The 22,762-nt window shown below is 32.4% G+C and overlaps 1 protein-coding gene across 2 annotated transcripts; it reads right to left on the reverse strand.

Moving 5' to 3' along the window:
* Positions 1-6,223: 6,223 nt before the first annotated feature.
* On the reverse strand, positions 6,224-19,317 carry LOC108481000 (tryptophan aminotransferase-related protein 4-like). Of its 2 annotated transcripts, XM_053029187.1 has the most exons (6): positions 18,883-19,014; positions 17,964-18,103; positions 7,581-7,884; positions 7,193-7,491; positions 6,836-7,113; positions 6,224-6,750 (listed from the first exon to the last, which is right to left on the reverse strand). In XM_053029187.1, exons 3-6 carry the CDS (start codon positions 7,851-7,853, stop codon positions 6,539-6,541), a joined length of 1,062 nt encoding a protein of 353 aa, XP_052885147.1. In that variant the 5' UTR covers positions 7,854-7,884; positions 17,964-18,103; positions 18,883-19,014; the 3' UTR covers positions 6,224-6,538. The 2 variants fall into 2 exon arrangements, with proteins under 2 accessions (XP_052885147.1, XP_017639646.1); XM_017784157.2 differs by lacking the exon at positions 17,964-18,103 and having other exon boundaries at positions 18,883-19,317.
* Between the last annotated feature and the right edge of the window lie 3,445 nt (positions 19,318-22,762).

The following is a 22,762-nucleotide window of genomic DNA, read 5'->3' on the forward strand; positions in this document are numbered from 1 at the left end:
TGGCTTTACAATGTTAGAAGGGAAACTTGGTAATAGCCAAAAGAAGAGAAGGAGGCCATGGAAAGAGTCAACAGAAGCCAAGGATTAAAAGCCGACAGAATTGGGAATGGGGAGAAAGAAGTATTTGACCAAAACAAAAAGGCCAAGGGAGCACTCTTAACAATATTCGACCAAAGTGGAGGGGTAGAAGAGAGAAAAGAGAATCAATTTGACAGAAAGTTTGTAGGGAAAAATAAACCCGAATGATACTCGAAATAAGCAAAAAATGAAAGCACTCCCTAGCACAATAGGTCACAAAGAAAGAGAAATGACCGAAATGAGATGAAGAGAAAAAAACCAAAATTTTTTCCCTAAAACTCAAAATAGAGTACTCAAACTTACCCCCAAAACCAAAATTCCTGAGAGCCACCAGTTCAAAAATCGACTCCCTCTCCCACTCCTATCCAATTTCGAATTTGGCAATATGCAAATCCCACATTCGGCATGCTACTCCCTCTCTCGTCAACCTCCATTGATTTCCTCCTAAAATCTTTCCTGAAATCCCTCAATCGATCTCAACTACTTAGTTCAAACTCCACTCCAACACCCATTACTCAGACTTTTAATGAAACACAAACTCTAGCCGTCCAGCACTGCAAAATTTTAATCCTTCGCGGATGCAAGGAATCAAACCTTAGACCACAGGTGTAGATGACACGCCACTTATCCCCTAGACTAGTAGGCATTTTCTGTCATGTTTTACCCATATTTAATTAAAAGCTTACTGCCTAAAAGTAGTGCTTATTCCTTTAAAAATTGATTTTTTACACTTGCTCAGGCTTGAACCCAAGACTTCTCAGACACTTCCCAGAGCACTTAACCACAGGAGCAGCCATGCATTTGTGTCCTTTTCTTGCACAACTAAATATTTATGTGCAGCCTCTCGGCTATTCCCATGCTCAAGACCTAATACTTCTAGGCCCAAAATTCGGGGCGTTACATAAGTCCTAATTGAATACTGAATTTCGATGATTATATGTGCTTTGTCAAAACTAATAAAGTTCTACATTTGTTGCGGACGAGATTTATAATACCATTGACCTTGTTATAGAAAGGATTTAGCCCAGACGGGTAATCCTGATATAATACCTCTGAGTATACGTTATGATTAGGGTTTAGCCTGTATTGGTAATCCTTATCGAGCTCATCTGAGCTTACGTTATATAAAAGATTTAGCCTGGACTAGTAATCCTGTTATATGATATGTGGCTCGAGAGAGTGTTTCTTGGTTAAGTGCCCTAATAGGTACCCTTGAATAAGAAATTGACGGATTATTGAATCATACACTTTAAGTGTACTACTTAAGCATCCATCAGAATTCAATGATTCAATGGATATAAAACTCTTGAAATGGCATGAAAATCTTGAGATGAAATGATAATGACTTGAAAGAATATTTCTTGATGAGCTCATCTATGTTACTTGATTTATATGAAAATTTTGGTGACTAACATGTTTGATTAAATGTATGTGTTTAGGCAATTTAGCCAAATGGATGGAAAACATGATATTGTATGCTTAGATTTAATAAACGGGATTGGTAAGTTTAGTTTTTGTTATATGAACTTACTAAGCATGTAGTGCTTACTCCATTTTATTTTCCCCTATTTTATAGTCCTCGGAAGCTCGTAAAAGTTGGAGATCACTGGAGCATTGTTACACTATCAACTAGTCCTTTTGGGTATAATTAGTAAAAGTCATTTTAGTATAATTGCATGTATAAGACAACTTGGCCAATAGTGGCCTGAAATGTAACACCCCAAACTCTGCATCGATGTTACGGCTGAATCTGTGATGTTACATTGGAGTGTTATTCCATAACTCAAATTGATGTGAAACCATTCTTCTTAAAAGTTCCTTTGGGTTGATTAAAGCTTAGGATGTCTTTTCATAAGGAAAGCTCAAATTGTTTTTAGAAAATCAATATTAGGTTGTCATTGAACTTTTTTAAACAATAGTAGTTTCGGAAACCCTTATATTGCGTTGCGAAAACGTGGTGCTTGTAGTAAATTATTAGTTTATAACCTTTTTAATTTTAAAACCCGATACCTACTACTAACAGGTAATAATAATAAAAAAATCAAGTAAATAAAACCCCAAATTAAATGAAAAATTAAAACGGCCTTATTACACATTAAAACCCCAAAATAAAACTTTAATTATAGTATAAAAGAAATAACTACGTTGAGTAGCCACCTTTAAGTCCTCCGTCACCTTGATCCGTCTAAGCCTGGGAATTTCCTGCACAAATAATAGATGGTGAGTTTACGAAAACTCAGTGTGTGAAATCCCATTAAAAGAAACAATCAGAGTAAGCGCAGTCCGGGCCTAAGCCCTATCGATGTTAGTTGGGGGCCTTAGCCCCTTTTTTTAGTAACAGTAGCAGTTTGGGCCTTAACCTATTTCACATCCAATAAAAACCATTAATTCAAATCTCATAATTCACATCTTGTCATTGTCAAAAGTCCTTGGGTGGTGAAATTTTCATTTCTACCCTTTTCACAATAAAAATAGATAATTTATAATTTAGTCCCTATACTTTCAAAAATTTTCAATTTGGTCCCCAAGTGTGATGTCTCAAAAATTTTTTCTCATTGTTAGGATCGACTTGATTAAGCAACGAACAAGAAAAATATCAGAATAAATTAAAAAATTGAACACACAAATTTAACGTGGAAAAACCCCTCCAAAGAGGATAAAAAATCACGGGCAAAGATAATTTTACTATAATGGCAAAAGAACGAAGAGTACAAAAGATGGAGATAAAGACTAAACCCTGAAAACCTGAAAATAAAGAACCCTCAAAACGTAAACACAAAATTCTCTAAATGTGTTATGAGTTCTAATCTCTAATGGGTGTATTTTTCTAAGGTTGTAAAAGAGCCTATTTATAGGCTAAATTCATAGGTCAAATAATAATAAAATAATCTAAACTAATCAGTATTTGATTGAAACATGTAAACAGAGTTTAACTCAAAGATTATTTTTCAAATTTGACAGAAAATCGAAGTCATATTTAACAAATCTCCACCTTGACTCATATTTCCACAACGCCATCTTTGCCAAAATCCACCACGAGTCTATTTTGAACTATGCAGGGAATTAACTAAGTCAAATTTGTGCTTAGAAACTGGAAGACTTCTAGCCTTCGACTTGTACACTGTCAAATCAAAACTAACCCGGGTCTGATTTTCACGAACACAGTGCCCTAACTTTTCAAAACCTGCATCCAAAAGAGAACCTCTCCTCAACAAAATGGTCATACCTTTTTCCCTTCTATAACCAAGTTGCCTCCGCTCCAAACGAGTTGACTTTAACTCCGAAACAGACGAGGGACATCCGATTTCACCAGTCACTATAGAACCTTCCAGAATATAAAAACTGTCGGTTCTTTTACCTTTAACAAAACAAGAGCTCCACGAGATACTTTAATGCTGCTCGACTCGATGTTAATTCTGCATCCTTTCAAGTCTAAAATACTCAAGGAGATGAGATTCTTTCGTAAATCAGGTACATACCTGACATCTGAAAGTGTCCTAATCATCCCATCGTGCATCTTAATTTTAATAGTATCAATACCAATTACCTTAATAAATGAATCGTTTCTTATGCACACAACTCCACCTTCAACCGAACTGTATGTGGAGAACCATTCTCTATTGGGACACATGTGGAAAGAACGTCTTGAATCTAGGATCCACTCAGACGTGAGCTTAGAGTTATCGCTTGTTGACACTAACAAGAAATCATCACCATTTTCATCAGCCAAATTAGCACCAGCTACATCTTCCTTGTTACTCTCAGCAGCTCTTTTATTTCGCAGTTTATAACAATCTGCTTTGACGTGACCTAACTTTTTACAATAGCAACACCTTTTGTCTCGTTTCTTTGATGCTACCAAAACAAAAGCTTTCCTATCTGTCTTGCTATCCAAATGAAGCTCATTGTCGAGTTTGTCTCTACTCAACAAATGACCCTTCACATCTTCGAACAAGAGTTTGTCTCTGCCACAAATCAGGGTCTCCCTGAAAGACTTGTATAAAGGAGGTAAAGAGCACAATAATAGCATAGCTTGACCTTTATCATCAATATGAACCTCAACGTTCTTTAAATCATTTAAAAGAGTAATGAATTGACTGATGTGATCTCTAAGAAGCTCACATTCGTTCATGCGAAACGCGAATAGATGTTGTTTCAACACTAAACGTTTAGCCAGAGACTTAGTCGCGTAAAGCGTTTCTAACCTTTTCTACAAGACAAATGAGGTCTTCTCTATCAATACCTCCTGCAATACTGTATTCGCGAGGCACAACTGGATTGGAGACAAAGCCTTTTCATCAAGCTCTTCCCGTTTTATTTTATTTATATTCTCAGGCTTTTTCCCAATAACAACCTTTTTCAAACCGGATTGAACTAAAATTGCCATCATCTAAACTTGCCACAGATTGAAATTTGTCTCACCATTGAACTTTTCAATTTCAAACCTTGTTGTTGCCATCTCTGAATGAGCTGATCTATGAAAATTGAACTAGCTCTGATAGCACTTGTTAGGATCGACCCGATTAAGCAACGAACAAGTAAAATAGCAGAATAAATTAAGAAATTGAATACACAAATTTAACGTGGAAAAACCCCTCCAAAGAGGATAAAAAACCACGGGCAAAGATAATTTTACTATAATGGCAAAAGAACAAAGAGTACAAAAGATGGAGATAAAGACTAAACCTTGAAAACACGAAAATAAAGAACCCTCAAAACGTAAACACAAAGTTCTCTAAATGTGTTATGAGTTCTAATCTCTAATGGGTGTATTTTCTAAGGTTGTCAAAGAGCCTATTTATAGGCTAAATTCATAGGTCAAATAATAATAAAATAACCTAAACTAATCAGTGTTTGATTGAAACAAGTAAACAGAGTTTAACTGAAAGATTATTTTTCAAATTTGACCGAAAATAAGAGTCATATTTAACACTCACCAATCTAGCTCTAGCGGCACAATGGAGATCAAACCCAATTTTTAAGATTGATGGAGGGTTATTCGTTGTGTTACAAAAGTACTTTAAATACAACACTTTTGAAGTCAAAAGTGATTTTGAAAGCTTTTCTGTTTGGAAAAAGTACTTTTGGAGTCAAATAATGCTTTTAACCTTCATTTATAATTCAATGTATCTTATGAAATATTTATATTGGATATACAATAAATTTTCTATTAAAATTTATTTCAATTATATAACATTATATATTTAAATTTGTAATAATTATTTTTGAATATTTAAAATATAGTTTATATATTCAAAATACATCTTACAAACAATTCATATTAATTGCTTAAAAAATATTTAAAATTTATATTTCATATATCAAATTATTAATAATATCATTTTATATTTTTATTGAAACGTCATAATATTAATTAACATCATTTAAATGTATATTTCTCAAAATCACTTATTAGCAATGATATTAACACTTAAATCTTAAACTAAAATTTTCAAAAGTAATAAAGAATTGACCCTAAGTTTGAAGCATCAAGATCAAAATCTGAAAGACCTCAGACCAAACTCTCTTTGGTCTTGTTACTATGACATAAAAAAAAATTAGCTTTGTCTTTCAAAATCAAGTTTAAAAGGCAATTGAAATGGATTTATTTATCAAAAATTCAGTTTAGAAAACTTTTGGATCGAAGTATCTTCAATCTTATCTCATTATAAAACAAATTTTAGATCAAGTCTAAACAAATCTTATCTCATTATAAAACCAATTTTAGATCAAGTCTAAACAATCATTGAAGTGAACCTTATTGATTCAAAATCAAGTCTCAAAGATCTTTATATCCAAATCAAAATATATTTTCAAGTAATTATCTCTCCATACCTATTCTCAAGATAATAACTTTATGTCCTTTGTAATAGAATGCATTATCCAATATAAAGACTCGAGAGCCCTTAAATCGAAACTTAGTTGAAGAAAAGAACCAATAAATTTCTTTGTAGATCGTATAGAAACTGATGAAAATGGTGAATAGAAACAGTTTATTAAACGAGAGAATGAAGAAAACTGAGTAATACAACTTATAGATTAAAGTTCTCTGCCATGTACATATATATAGACCTTTTTTACTTAGTACTAAGCTAACTAACATAACTAACTACCTATTATTATATTTAAGAAAATGAGAGCAACATTTAAGAATATTCGTTAAAGAATATTCATATTCATTATCATATTTGTGATAAATATTTCCCAAGCAAGTTTGAACAATTGAGTGATGCATCAAGTATCGACAGACACATATACACATCACAAGTTCAATAGACATGTCTATTCTTCAAAAAATACAGATCTAACAGGTTAATTGACATGAACCCTTTCCCTCTCTTATCACTGATAAAGAAGGTCAATGGACTGCTTGACCTCTCTCTATCCATGTTATTGTAATACAAACGATTATATATGCAAGCGATGGAAGGTTTTAATCAACAAATGTTGATGTCATTCTTCACATACTTATGGCTCCGTCTTCCTCTGAGACTAATTTTTGTAAACGTTGTATTAATATATCGAAATCATCTTGGCTTCGGACCAGGCTGAGTCGAACATAGTTATCATCTGAACCAAACACATTTCCTTTACGACCAATGATATTAGCTGCCTTGAGAACTGTATAACAGTCCTTATCTTCTTCCTTCTCGCATTTTACCCATGCATAAGCTGCCACAATAATCATAAGGTTAAACACATTCTGTATGGCTGCATAGCAATGGTAAGAAGGAGCAATTAAGGGCGAGAGACGTACCTGGAGAAGACTCTCTGACTTTATTGTAAAAAAAGCAGTATTGAGGATTAATTTTCTGAAGAGAGAAGCGGTTCGAAAAGGATAAGGTGGTGGCCAATCTTTCCCATCTGCTCTTCATTGTCTGGTATGCGAAGTCAAATATTTGGGCTTCCTCTTCTAGGATTGCTTTCAAAAGCTTAAATGCTCTTAACTGAGTATCTTTTGAAACACCTATGGAATTGACTTGCATGTGTAATACCATTTTGTTAAACACAGTTTCATCCTTTACCACTGCCCACCTGTGTAAAAAAAAAAAAGTTGTTAAGCTATATTAGCGACCATGAACATGAAAGTTTTGCCATTTTAGTTAATATTTACCCAAATCTGCTACCAGCATGACCAGTAAGTTTGGAAAGTGTAAACACCATGAGATCTTCATCAGCAGGAGCTGGAATTGGTGTAAAATGTGGCCAATAATAAGCACGGTCATAAATTGTTTTGACATTAGGGCCATGAAGAACAGCTTTGTTTAACAGTCCATCAGGATTGTTTGGTGAGGTTACAAACTCAATCACATTTGTACTAGCATCTGACTCTGATCTATTCCTCCATGTATGAGCATCTCCTTCATACTTGAACTTTTCGGAATTAAAATATTCAACTTGTTGTTTGTAGAGCTGTCAAAGTTGAGTTTGGGCACAAATCAACAATCATGAACGAAAAGTAGAATTAATGAACGTAGGTGGTGGGCGGGTGCGGAACAAACCGCGTAGTAAGGGACTGAAGCAACAACTCGTGTAGGTGAGTGGGAGGAGCTTGAATTTGCAAGAGACAATGCGTAAGCTGCGGCACTAAGGACTTGGGTTGAACCGGCACCGAAAACGATATATCTATCTTGTGTGACTGCATTCCCTACGAATGCGTGTAGTTTGCGGATGAGGCTTTCCAGATGTTGTGAGATGAGAGTGTTGTCATGAAAGTTATAGCTCATTCGATGCCACCCTGATACTACCAGTGCACTACTAGTTGAATGTTGCATCCAAAAGGGTTCCAGAAACAATGGATCTCCACTACATATGGTTCATCATAAACGTAAAATGTGTTATTTATAGATTATCACCTCTATGTCAACATTGGCTGACCTTTTATCTAGAACGTAAATTACGAAAATCTGCAGATCAAGTAATACGAGGAGTTGCAATGGAGAGCAATGCACACACACAATGTTGTGAATATATATTGGAAATTTGTTCTGTAACTAGTATTACTGAATTTAAGCAATAAATAGCAATAACATAGACAAGATAACCTTAATATGCTAAAACTATTATGGAGGCCCGTATTAAGAGTAAGATTGTATTTTACTTCTCTTCTTAAAAATGGATAAATAAGCTATTGTATATTAGATCAAAAAGTAAATTTATTTCTTTATTAAAATTTTCATCAATTTTATTGTTAAAAACTAATCTCTAGACATCAGCATGAGGCACACATGACATGCCATGTGCTACTATCTGATTATTCTGTTAGTAATGTCAATTAATTAATAATGTCAATTTTTAACAATAAAAATATATGAAAATTTTAACAGAAAGGACTAATTTAGTGTTTGATTTAACATACAGAGTCTAATTTACTCAATTTTTAATAAAAATAAAATATAATTTAACTCTTAATACAATATTCTCTACGATAGTTTTAACTCGTAATATAACAAGTCTAACCTAAAAGAAAGGTGAGTCTAATTGGGCCATGAATTTTTTTGAAATTCTCATCATCGAGATCCTTGACCCCAAATGCTCCTTTTACTATTCAAGAAACAATAATATATTATATATTAATATTGCTATATTTTTATAGTTAGATTTATAATTAAATTTAAATAAAACCATATCTTTTATTAAAAGAAATATGAGTCTACATGAACAAGAAAATCTTGTCCAAATTTATGGCTCTATAGGATGAAATTAATTTTTTAAATTAAATTATAATTTTTTAAAAGTGTAATTTTATTATTACATTGACTTAAAATTATTGTTTTAAAGGGGCAAAATTGTTTTATAAAATTTTGGGAGAGTATTGGATTTAACTTAAAGGCCCCATTTCTAAAAATGAAGTTGGTAAGAGTTGTGCGATTTTAGGTTTAGCCACTCTTAATAATTAGTAATTTAAGTTAGTCCTTTTAGCCTCATAATGAAAGGAAAAAATTCCATGTTTGGCCTCTTTAAAAAAATAATAATTGAATTTAAAATATTTCAATACAAAATTTTAATTTTTCCTTTTAATTTCTTTTTAATTTTATTTTAATTTCACTAATCTAATGTTAACTTTTAACATGGAGTACAATCATGTAGGTGGGATGTGAATTTGATTGTTTCAGTTTTTCTATACTAAAAATTGAATAAATTGAATAAATTAAATTATTCATATAATTTGAATAAATTAAATCGATTCAGAGAACAAAATCAAATGAAGTTGAATTGAGAATTTTCAGTTCAGCTCAATTCAATTTTTAGTTTTCAGCTTATATAGTATTACTTTTAAATTTATTTTGATTTCAAATTTATTATAAAAATATTAAAAATTAAATCAAAAATTTTAATGAACATGAAAATGTTAATTTTCTTACATGACCAACATATGATTTTCATGTCTTGTACTATTTTTAATAGGTATATATCAATTTGAGTTTTTATATATTAAATTTAAAAATGAATGACATAAAAATTTAAATTATCAATTTGAGTTTTAAATATTGATGGGTATTGAGTTTTAAATTTTAAAGGGTTTATGCTAATGTTTTTAAATAGGATCGTTGGTTGAATCGGTCGGGTCACAGATTTGCTGGTCAAATTAAAAATTTACTAAAAATTAAAAATTAAAAAAAAATATCAATTCAATTGGTTCTGTAACATCCCGATTTAGGGTCTAGTCGGGACAGTGGTTTCGAGACCACATATCCGAAATAGAAATAGTTTTTTCATTAATATTATGAGGTCTAAAATGAGAATGTATGCTTGTGTGAAAGTTTCATGAAGAAATTCTATGCATAAAATGTCTAATTGAATTTTAGGGACCAAATTGAATAAAGTGCAAAACTTGCATTCTAGAAGCTTTAAGCATGAAATTGCTTTAGATTTATGAATTAGAAGGTCCTAATTAGCAATTTAACCAAGTTCTAAAAACTTGGACAAAAGTGGGCATGCATGGGTAAAATTTGAAAGAAATGCCTTAAGGGCATTTTGGTCATTTGGCTAATTAAAGAATAAAAAGGGAAAAATCAAGCAAAAATGTTGTCCATCTTCTACATGGTGTGCCAAAAATTTAAGGGACTCCATAGCTAGGGTTTTCAACATTTCAAGCTTGATTGTAAATGCTCACTAGCCCCCTTTTTGATGTTCTTTATATTTTTGAGATCTTTGAAGCATGCTCTAGCCATTTCTACCCTTATTTTAAGCTAGGTTTGTGACAGCCCAAAATTGACCCTAGTTGGAATGTGGTTTCGGGACCACAAAACCGAGGCATAAAAATAATTTAATGCTCATTTTGATGCTTATGGTATGTGTTAATTCGTGTGTGACATTTTTGATGTTTGATTTAGAGTTATAAATGTGAATTTCACTAGAAAGGACCTAGTAGAAAACTTTGAAAGTATGGTGGGGAAATGTGTGATGACTAATTAAAGCATGCATGCAAAACAATAGCCTTGCATGTCAAATATCCCTCTTTTTATAGGAGGTGGCCGGCCATGACAAGGGAGTATGGGCTAAACATGTCATGAAACATGTTTTGTTGGTGCATTAGGGAGAAACAATAAACAAATTAGTATGGGTAATAAAGAAAGAAAAAAAAATGTGTGTGAGTGAACCCCCCCATTGCCGTGCATTGAGGAAGAGAAAAGAAAAAAAAATTGTTCATCCATTTTTCATTCTCTCTTGACCGAAAATACTAGAGGGGAAGGGAGGAATTTTGCTTCATGCTTGGTTTGGAAGAGGATTAGGAAGAGGTTTGGCTAAACTTGCATCAAGATTAAGGTATGTTTGAGGTTGTGCCATGAGATTCATGCATGTTTTTAGTGGATAGCTTGATGCTCTTGTTAGCCCATGGTTCAAACCTTTGTTATATCATGGGATGGTATTTGGCCAAGGTGGATTTTGTGTTAATGCCATTGCATGTTAAATATGAAGCTTGCTAATGATATATGTGATGGTGGATTGATGGCTCTTGGGCTTTCTTTTTAGTATTTTTGAGTAAGACATTGAGTTCTTTGTTTAATCATGACCAAAATAATGGTAGTTGCTTACATCTTAATATCTATGAGTTCCTTTCTTGGTTCTACCATAGACCCACGAAGTATATGTTTATTTGGTGTTGTTGGAGATTATGATAGAAGCTAATGAGTGAGAGTTTGATAGATACTATGAGGTTAAACTTCATGAGGTTGTAAGCTTGTAATTTGGATGATGAAATTTATGCTTTGTGAAGGTAAATGGTGTGGAAGGAGCATTCGCCATGGTAGTAAGATGAAATGCAAAATGTTAGTATTTGCTTTCTAGTGTATAAATGCGTATTAGCGAGTTTTGAATTTGAAATGAAACGAGATATAATCAATCTGAGTAACCATACTTGTAGGAAGTATTGAGCATAATTGGCCTCAACATATACCTGCATACTCGGCCACATGAGAAGATTAGTGTTGCATGCTTTCGGTTAGAGGCAAGCATATTGATGCCTTTATCTTGGTTAGGAAAATCGACTAAAAGGGATGTGAGTTAATATGTTGAGTTGATGCATGTTTTCACATGTATGTGACTTTAATGTCTAATGTATAAATATGGGCTAAGTACCTTGTATTCCTCTTTTCGATGCTCAAATGATTAAGTCAATTTGTTTGTTTAATTAAGCTCAAGAGCCTAGAGGATCAAGTTGGATAAGGGAAGGGAAGAAGTGATCGAATAGCCGCCGAAATCGTTCGACCACATCCGAGGTAAGTTTTAAGCTATTAATCATTGAGTAAATTCAATCATAATAGGACATAATGAGTTGATTTGATAAGATATGATGTGGCCATGATATGTCTTAAGCCCAAATAGTAAGTTCATAAGTGTTTGGACTTGGAAAGTTAAGAGCAAATTGTAATAAATTGCTTGGACAGCAGCAGTAATGTGATTTTAGAAAATCACTATAAATTGTTGGTGTGGAATTATAGGCTGAATAAAACATGTAATCAAAGCTTAGTTGGTCTAGTTTCTTATAAAAGAGACCGTGGAAGCAAAGGAATTTCCTATAAAGAGATATTTAAAGTTGTGCGGGACAGTGTTGGAATGACTCCGAAATCCCCTGTTCTGTTTTTGGAAAATCATCATAATTTGCACAAAAATGGTTATGAGATAATATTTATATGCTTAGACTCCTTAATGAGTCTAGTTTCAAATGGAATCAAATAAAACACATTATGAATTTTGTACAATGAAAAATTTGATTCGTAGTGAAGAGTGGTCAGATTGGTCAAACAGTGAAACAGGGGAAACTTTAAGAAAAATCTGGTATTGATTGGCCAAACCAAAAATTCTGAAAATTTTATGGATGAAAGATACATGAGTATACATTCGGGGAAAATTAACGGCAATTGATTTTGAGTTTTGTAGCTCCAGTTATAAACAATTTAGTGACTGTTGCTCAGGAAAAGAAAACTGCTTGTAGTGAATAGGTGATTTTGTTGTAAACTTTGATGAAATTATTTGAGTTGCTTATGAGCTATTGCTGAAATTGATGTACAAGAAAAATATGAAATATGTATGAGATGTATATATGTGATACGGCCTAATGGCCAATGTGATGAATGTGAAAGTGTATATATATATGTGATAAGGCCTAATGGCCAATGTGATGAATGTGAAAGTGTATATACATGTGATAAGGCCTAATGGCCAATGTGATGAATGTGAAAGAGTATATATGTGATAAGGCCTAATGGCCGATGTGATGAATGTGAAGGTGTATATATATGTGATAAGGCCTAATGGCCGATGCGATGAATGTGAAACATATGTGTGATATGTATATGTGGTAAAGCCGAATGGCTAATGTGAAATATATGTGTGATATGTATATGTGGTAAAGCCGAAGGGCTAATGTGAAATATATGTGTGATATGTATATGTGGTAAAGCCGAATGGCTAATGTGAAATATATGTGTGATATGTATGTGTGGTAAAGCCGAATGGCTAATGTGAATGTTGTAACATGTGATTAAATGTACATGAAACTTGGAAATATGTTCCGGGTGAGACCCGATGACTACGTGTGGAGATTATGTCCGGGTAAGACCCGATGACTACGTGTGGAGATTATGTCCGGGTAAGACTTCGTAATAAGAATTGCTTATAAATATACATAATGCGAAAGGTTAAACAGTATGTACTCCAAGTTTATATATGATGCACACGAGAGCAATCTATGGGACTATTCCTATGATTATGTGACATCGGTTTAGTGTGAGAGGTTATGTGAAATCATACGATATATCTATGTCACATGAGCTCACTTTTATGTGAGAGTTTATCGCCTATTGTATATGATGAGATGTGCATATTCGGAAAGGGGATAGTATGCCCGAAGGAAGAGTGAAATAAAATACGAACAACTATGTTATGATTTGGTTGTTATCTGTTGACACTGCTTAAAACTTACTAAGCATTGTAATGCTTACTCTGTTTACTTTGTTTCCTCTGTTTTATAGATCTCATTGGAAGCTACAGGCTCGGGGATCGTCAGCAACTAGTCACACTATCACTACCCACCGTTTGGTACTGCTACGTTTTGGAATATCTTATGCCATGTATGGAATAGACTAGTAGTGAGAGGATATTTTGGTCAATGTATAGGACTACCCCTTTTGTTGTGGGTCATGGACCCTTTGGATTTGTATAATTTTAGATAGCCATGCGAAAATGGCTTATAAATGTTTTGAGCATAATGTTATAATCATTCGATATGTATATGCTCATTAAGAGGCATGGAAATGTTTGGCAACGATCAGCCATTAGAATGGTTCATCTTGATTATATTTTGGACTATATATGCAAGAGGGTTAGTTGAGTCATAGAAACTATGTGTTAGATAAAGTCTACCCTAAAAATAGATGCTGGCAACAGCAGTGATGTGGATGTGAAAAATCACTAAAAATAGTAGAGATGGAATTAAATAGTGAATAAATTATGTAAATGAGCCTTGATGAATCTACTTTCATATGGAAGAAACGAAGCGGTCATATGAGTTGTATGTTAAGAGATATTTAGGTTTTTGTGAAACAGGGCTAGAACGGTTTCTGAAATCCCTATTCCGACTTTGGAAATTCATTGTAAATTAACCAGAGATAATTAGGAGTCATGCCATATATGTATAGATTCCTCTTTGAGTCTAGTTTCTATAGAAACAAACGACATCAGTATTTAAGCCCTGTACATGGAGATATCCCATTCGTAATGCATGAAGGTCAGTGTAGTCGAACCCTGGAATAGGGGAGACTTTAACTAATAAACTGTACTAATTGGTCCGACCAAAAATTCTAAGAAAAAAATATGTAGATGGACACATGAGTCTAGTTTCAGGGAAAAATTACGAATCTGATTTTCGAGTTGTGGAACTCAAGTTATGATTTTTTAAGGTGACAGTGACGCAGTTAGCTACCGTCTGGAAAAATTTTTAATTGGACTGCGAGAGTAAATGAATTAGTCGGTTAGCACCTCGTGTTCGACTCCGGTAACGGTCTCGGTACAGGGTGTTACAAGGTTTCATGTTCAAAAACTTACCCATGTGCGACATGTTTGCATTTAGGTGTTTAATGGAGGAATATGAAGATTTGATGTATGATAAACATATTTTGGCAAGTGGTTTTCTATGAAAACACATAAAAAGGACCAAGTTGCAAAAGATGTAAAAGTGGGTAGTAGAAAAGTGAAATAAAGGAAAATGTGGGCTATTATAAGCTAGGGTATAATTCGACTAAGCTTGGAAAATCAAGGGAATGTATGTATTTCATTATACGAGCCTAGGGACTAAAATGTAAAAATGTGTAAAGTTAGGGGTAAATAAGTAATTTTTCCATAGAGTAAGTTTCTGGGCTGAAATTGAAGAATGTGATGAATTAATAATTTAATCTAATGATATAGACTAGGAAAGACCAACTCCGGAAGTAGATCATGGAAAACAAAAAGTTTTGGAATAGTCGGAATCCAAACCTGAGACATCATTCAGGTAAGTTCGTGTAACCTAATTGGATGTTTATGCATGTTGGCTTTCTATTAAGCATACGCTTCGATTAGGATTTAGCCTGGACTGGTAATCCTAGTTAACTGGATTTAGCCTAGACTAATAATCCAGATTAGACTCCGTAGGGTATTCTTTGTCATGTAAAGGATTTAGCCTGGACTGATAATTCGAAAAATCCCTTAGAGTACATGGAACAGCTAGAATTTAGCCTGGACTGGTAATTCTACTATAAGAGATGTGGCTCGAGAGTGTACTGGATAGGGTAGTACTGGATATGAATTGACGGTTAATAAAATAGTACACATAGAGCATACTCTGTGATGAAATATCCATCCGGAATTCAAGGATTCACTGGATAAAATATTTGTACATTACATGAAAAATACGAATTTGAATATGTATATGATGTAATGAGCTTATCTATGGATCTTGAAAATTTATGTGACTAACTTGTCCATTGAGTGCATGTGTATAGGGGAAATTTTTATATATAGTTGATGGATAACATGGCTTATTGTGATTATGTGTTAAAATGACTGGTAAATTTACTTTTCATTATACGAACTTACTAAGCGTGAAATGCTTATCCCTTTTTCTTTTTCCTATCTTATAGAGCTCTTGGACTCGTGACGGTTGGAAGATGATGGGAGTTTGATCACACTATCATTGATCTCGTTTTGGATATAAAAGAACTATTCATTTTGATATAATGACATGTATAGGGTAACTTATCTTTTGGTTATATGTGTCATTTAAATTAGCCAAGTGAAATGGCTCATGATGGTTGATGAATTATTTTGTATATGGCCATGAGATATGTCTCATACTTTACTATTGGATTGTAACCCTTATTAATCATGTATGCATGAAATGTGTTCATGTTGATGTGGTTGCTTGTGAGTGATGGATGTAAGGTATGGCATATTTATTTGGTGAATGGTCCATGATCAATGAGTATGGCCACAACAATGTATAAATGTGTAAAGTTGGAAAAAAGGATATAAAAACCTAGATGTTATGAATTGGTATGAAAAGATTAGGAAATGCTTGTAGAAATTGAGATAGTGCATTGAGGCATTAGGTGTATACTTTAACCATGGATTTGGATATTGGAATATTTCAAATATGGTTTGTTGTATGATGAGAACATGCATAAATGAGTGAGTCTCTAAAGGGTGGCAAAAAGGTTTGAAAAATAGCCTTGAAATTGTCCACACGAGTAGACACACAGGCGTGTGGTCTAGGCCGTATGTGACACACGGTCTACCCCATGGGCGTGTGATCCGGCCGTGTGTCCCCTTCACCTAAATTTTATAAGTCAGAATGCCCAGTAGTAAACACACGGGCTAAGACACGAGTGTGTCTTAGCCGTTTGAGAGACACGGCCTAACCACATGGGCGTGTACTCTGGCCGTGTAAAGTCTGCACCATTTTTATGAAAAATCATTTAATTTTATTTAGCCACAAGGCCTGGCCACACGGGCGTGTGACACAACCGTGTGACCATATTTTGGTGCTGACGTCACAGTTAAAGAGTTACACGGCCTGTGGACATGGGTGTGTCAAGAGCACACGGGAGTGTCCCCTAGTTACACGAGCGTATGCCTCTATATTTAAGAAAATTTCCCAAATTTCTTTAAAGTTTTCGGTTGAGTCCCGAACTATTTCTGATCTATGTTTTGGACCTCGTAGGTCCATACAAGGGACGTCCCACATATGTTTGAATGACTTTTGATTTGAAAGAAATATTATAGCCCGGTTTTGCTTGAACAATTGTATGTATGTCCGGTAATGCCTCATATTCTGTCCCGGCCTTGGGTACAGGTGAGGGGTGTTACAGGTTCGATTGCTGGTTAAACTATTTTTTAGTCGGTTCAATTGGTTCGTACCAATTTTCAATCTAACTGTTCTAAAGCACCTTCTGGACTAGTACCCTGACCGGTTATCAGTCCAACCAATTATTCCAGTCTGGTTCAAGTAACATTGTTTTAGGCTTTTAAAAGTATTAAGTTTTAATGAATATTTGAGTTTAAGGTTTAAATTTGAGTTTGTGTATATAAATAGATTATAGGTTTTTGGTCTTATAAATTATGGTTTATTCAGTTTAAAATGTTATAACCGAAAACCATTTGAATAAACCAATTAAATCGAAAGATGGAATAAACGGAAAAATTTTAATTTTTTAATTTTATTTGATTTATTTTGATTTTTTCATTTTTTTTTTCAGACACCTACATGTAAGTTATCTGCTGATAGTTTAGAGGGGGAAGGTATCTGTTAGTGCCACAACTTGGGAATAATCTGCATATTCAGTCATGTGAATCCAAAGAGGATAGCCGAAGGAAAAGTATTTGTGGGGCCTAGTAAGTGGAACCCACTTGGTTCAAATGGATATAAACGTGAAAACCAATAATATATATATTTATATATATACATACTTAAAACGAGTTTTTTATTAAAATAATATAAAAACAAATTAAATACAAAAATGGTATTAGATGTAGATTACTTATAAAAATAAGTTGTTTTCTACGGTGTTATTGAGTGCTGCTAATTATTAGGCGATACTATCTTAAATTTTACACACTCATCTACCAATAATTAGTAGAAAAAAAAAAAATAAGTGATATTGCCAACATGTTAGGTGACACTTAAAAATATATAAGTATTCCCTTTAAATATAGAATAAATATCATAAGAGAAGAAAAAAATAATTTTTTAAGGTGGTGCTTCCAATGTGTCAGACAACACCGATTTGAATTTTTTTAAAAATAATTATTGTTATAAAAGATTGAAAGTAACTTAAAAAATAATAAAAAAGAAAAAATTTATGAAACAATTATCCCCTGTAGCATATATGTGTTATGGTATTCACCTCGATCCAAACGATCCGGTTCCATATCAAACTACAACCCGATTATGCTTCGTTGATATGTAGTTTGTGACCATATTGTCCGGCTAAATGGGTTTGCATCATCATGCATAGGAACCCCTATCCAGAAAACACGTGTTGACCTACATAGGACCTACCTAATCTTAGTACATCAAATCATAAAATCGTGCCATATAAATAGAAAATTGACTTCCATAAAAAGGATACACAAAAAGACTCAACTATAAGCTATTTCAATCCGTTTCCATCGAGTTCTAGAATTTTTTTTTTTTTTGTCTTTTTAAAGAACTAGTAATTGGAGAGAAATTCAAAGAATAATAATATAATTTAATGTCACAAGATGAGATTTTTTTTTATATAACAACTTTTTTTCTATCAGTCTTTTTTTAAATCATTAATATTATTGTAAAAAGAAAAAATTGTATAAATCTGTAATTTTACATTATTTATATTCCTTCCAATAGAAGATTGACAAATCATACTTCATTTTCATAAATAATCTAGATCTAATATCAATTTCGTAATTAATTATTCTTTTATATTATTTTGATAAAAACCTCACTTAAATACAGATTCTTTAACCTCTAATTATGAGATGGTAAAACAAAACAATCATATATTTTTTCTTGTTTCGTCCATAAACTATGGCCGGGAGAAACAGAGAAAATTCCATCTAATTTTATCACTTTTTTCCGAAATTAAGAAGACTTCATCATCATCCCAACTAAGGGTTTTTTTTTTTTTTTGGGGTCCCAAGTAATTTAAAGCCTAAGACTTCATCTCTATGGTAGGATTAGAGTTAGACATGATGTGATAAGAATATGAACCATAAATGAAAAGATTAAAACTTGACCGAAAAGCAGGAAAAATAGTGGTCATATCATGGGTTGCAAAGTGTTACCTATCAGCATCCGCTGTGCAGTGAGGTATGAAGTGAGAGCAGTTAGGGCCAGTGTAACATGTGTTGCATTCACAAACTGGTTCATTTCCATCACCAACTAAGCCATCCAGGTAAGCTCTTCCATGCCCTGAGCAAGCTATTTCTGCCACTGCTTCAGCTTCAGCTGCAGCTTTTGAGCTCCAACTCAGGCTCCATTCACCACCCACGTATATATTGATGATCATAAACAACAGATTGACAACTATAGAGGAAACCAGAGATGCCACATACACAGTCTTAACCATTTGTCTGGTTTCTTTTTCTTTTTCCCTATAGGAGACTCTTGGGAGGTGAAGGAAACAAAGTAATTAGTTTTAATTGTACAATGTTGACTTTTATATTTGGTGGAGTTTCTGTATATTGTCTAATGCTAATTATGTTTATACAATGACTTTTCCAATGGTCTAATTGGCTACCTCTTGAAAATCAAACAAATGATTCACAACAATTCATGTCCCACAGAATTTTCCCTTACCTTGTGAAAAAGTAAAATTATGATGTACTGATTTATTTCATTTTACGGTTTAAAAAAATATTTTAACACTCTTTTAATTTTTTACGTTTTAAATTTACATTATTTTTAAATTATTTTAAAATAATTAAAAATTTCAAAATTTGTTAATTTGTTAATTTTACTGACATAATATCCACGTATTGTCATATGAATGCTACATTAATAAATAATTTTTAAAATTTAAAATTCAAAAATAAATTATAAAAATTATTTAAAAATAAAAATTATTAAAAAGAATAAAACATGGCATACACGTAGACTGTCACATCTACTGAAGTGAACTATCATTAACTTTTTTATCTATTTTAAGGTGATTTGAGACACAATATAAGTTTAAGGGTTAAAAATATAAAAAATTAAATAAATAGCTAAAATAATTTTTTAAGTTAGAAAATCGAATAAATCGTTATATCTAAAATTAATAAATATGTGGACAAAGGATCACTACAAAATCGAAAACAAAAACTAAAATTTTGTCAATTAAATGAATTAGTAATCCCTTTGATAATTTTATAAGAGAAAGTAAACTTTTAATAAAAATAATTTTTTGTTCTTAAATAATTTTGGACAGATTTTTTCTTTTTATATTTTTTCAGTTCTTGGCATACCTTTCAAAATTCTTTAAGTCAATCGTTTAAATTTCTGAAAAGAAAAATAAAGCAAATATTAGTTAAAGCCTCAATAGATTTTTAATTATTATTATTATTATATTTGAAGTTTATAGATTTCGATGTTTATTTTTGTAGGGGCATCAACTAGAGGCGGAAGAATTTGTTCTTTTGATTCATTATCTCGATTTAGAGGTGTGCGTGGTTGGGTTGAGATCAACTAAAAATTTAGGTTTGTTTATTAAACTTGACTTGGTCTAAAAAATAGGTTTAAAATTTTGTTCAAGTCCGATCGAAATAAAAATATTAAAACCAGGGCCCGACCTGTTTAAGCTTATATTAATTTTTATATAATTTTAAAATATATGTAATACATCAAAAATATTAAAAATATCAAAATAAATATTTTTCAACAAATTAAAAATAAATTTTTAAAAAATATATATATTTAAATAACACTAAGATAGATGCAACTTATCAAGCAAATATCTCTAAAATAATAATAAAATTAACAAATGTCTTTAAAATAATAACAAAATTAATAATAAAATAAGTTTTATACAATATCTAAACAATAATAACAAAATAGCAGCAACAAAATAGTAAAATAGTAGCAAAATAAGGAGAAAACAATAAGAAAATAATATTAAAAAAATAGATTTTTTTGTCCTTTAGTGAATTCGGGCAGACCCGGGCCAAAAATGTCTTACCCAAGGCCCGACCTATTTTTTAACGGGCCTTATTTTTTGTCCAAGTTTATTTTTCAGACTTATATTTTTATCCAAACCTTCTCACATTTCAGGCGAACTTTCGGGCCAGGCCAAGTGGTCCAACCGATAAACAGGTTTATCTCGATTTCCAATAAGCGAAGATATAAATTATTATATATATATATATATATATATATATATATATATATATCTAAATACATGTAAGGTATAAATCCTTTCCAGTCCTATACGTTTCTGCAAGTGAGCAAAATATTCCATCTATAAAATTTGGAGTAAATTTTTGTTTAAATTTTATTTTAATTATTTCATTGAATTTAAAATTATCATACAGTATGTATTGCTTAGTTTAAATTTTATATAATTAGATATATTAATTTTTAATTTTTTAAAAATTTAAAACATTTATATAAATATTCACAATTATTGTATAAAATCATTTTAATAATAATATTTCAATTTCTTCATTTACAAAATATATTTTTTATAATCTTAGCTTCAAAATTTTTGTCTATGTGATCAAATATTTTTAAATTTTTAGTATTAAATTAAGAATAAATAGTATTTTAATTAACACGAAATAATTTATTTTAAATAGTTTTTAAAAAGTTACCAATACAAAATTAAAAAAGGCGAAACAGTAACAATAAAAGAGAGAATTTTTTTATTAGAAGTAAAAGAGATAATCTAATTAGAATTATTTTTCAAAAAGAAAGGTTTAAGTTAACACGTAATCAATGTTCAGCATCAAGTGATAACATTCAACGCCTTTTAGTTCGAAGTTCTATTAGAAAAAAATTAATATAAGTTATCAGTATCCCTTTTAAGAAAATTAAACGTAAAAGAATTTATTTTTTTTAAGAAAAAGATAATATTAAGCGATTACATTAGTTAGAACTATAATCAAAAGGAAATAGACATATTGTGATCTCTTCCCAATAAGTTCATGATCAAATTCGGTGGAGATCTACATAAACATATCAAAGAACTACTTGTATAAGCATATTTAGTTATGTGATCAGCAACATCATTAAGAGTTCTCGGGATATGCCGGATACGAATCTCCCATTTTTGACACAAAGCTTGATGTAACAGCCGTAGTTCCACTAAACTACCACTAGCTCCTCCACCAAATAAAAGTAATTCAACCAACAAAGCATTATCACACTTAACTTCAACTTTCTGAAACCCTTTATCCCAAGCTAAGAATAATCCTTCCAACATCACTCTTGTTTCAACTTGAAAGATTGACTTGTTATCGAAACTCATCGCATAGCTCTATAACCAAATTGCATTTGAATCTCTAAGAACACCCCAATAGAAGCCCTTCGTTCCAAATTCGACACAACCCCATCTAAATTGAGTTTTATCCAAACCGTTACAGGAGGAGTCCAACTCGAAAGACTCCTCACAGTCCCCAAAGATTTCATCTGCATATCCAAATCTCGATAACTCCTAGCCCACATGTAGTCGGTATCCATAATGCCCTGATATTCCTGTGACTATTAAAGAACACACATTCATTTCTATTCTTCCAAAGTAGCCAACACAAGATTAAAAACTATGTTTGCCACTCCATTTCTTCGCATTGAAGATTACCTGTATCCTGCAAGTTCCAAACTAACCATTCCTTCATTGAAAAAGAAAATAAAATATTATGGGCTTGCCGGAGAACCACTATTCGCCATACAATCTTAGCAAAAGTGCAATCTCGAAAAGCATGAATCCTTGTCTCCAAACTATCAGTACACAAAGGACAAAGACCATCATCTGTCATATGCCTACGTCTTCTCTCATTATTTGTCAAAAATCTATAATGTCATAAAAGCCATAAGAAAACACGTACTCTTTGAGGCGCCTGAACTCTCCAAATCATTTTCCAAATAGCAGCATCATTAGAAACTTGACCAAAGAGATTCTTATAAGTCGCAGAAGATGAGAAACCATCCTTTTTCATCCATTTCCAAGCTAAGCAATCTTGTCCTGCCGCA

Source organism: Gossypium arboreum, chromosome 1 (genome assembly GCF_025698485.1).
Source record: "Gossypium arboreum isolate Shixiya-1 chromosome 1, ASM2569848v2, whole genome shotgun sequence".
NCBI classification, from domain to species: Eukaryota; Viridiplantae; Streptophyta; class Magnoliopsida; order Malvales; family Malvaceae; genus Gossypium; species Gossypium arboreum.

Excerpts from the sequence above, each read along its gene's own strand:
- LOC108481000 (XM_017784157.2), bottom strand. The coding sequence starts at position 19,166 with ATGGTTAAGACTGTGTATGTGGCATCTCTGGTTTCCTCTATAGTTGTC. Across the intron at positions 7,885-18,882 it reads TGCACAGCGGATGCTGATAG|TGGAGATCCATTGTTTCTGG; the intron begins GTAACACTTTGC and ends AACCATATGTAG. Across the intron at positions 7,114-7,192 it reads CATGCTGGTAGCAGATTTGG|GTGGGCAGTGGTAAAGGATG; the intron begins GTAAATATTAAC and ends TTTTTTACACAG.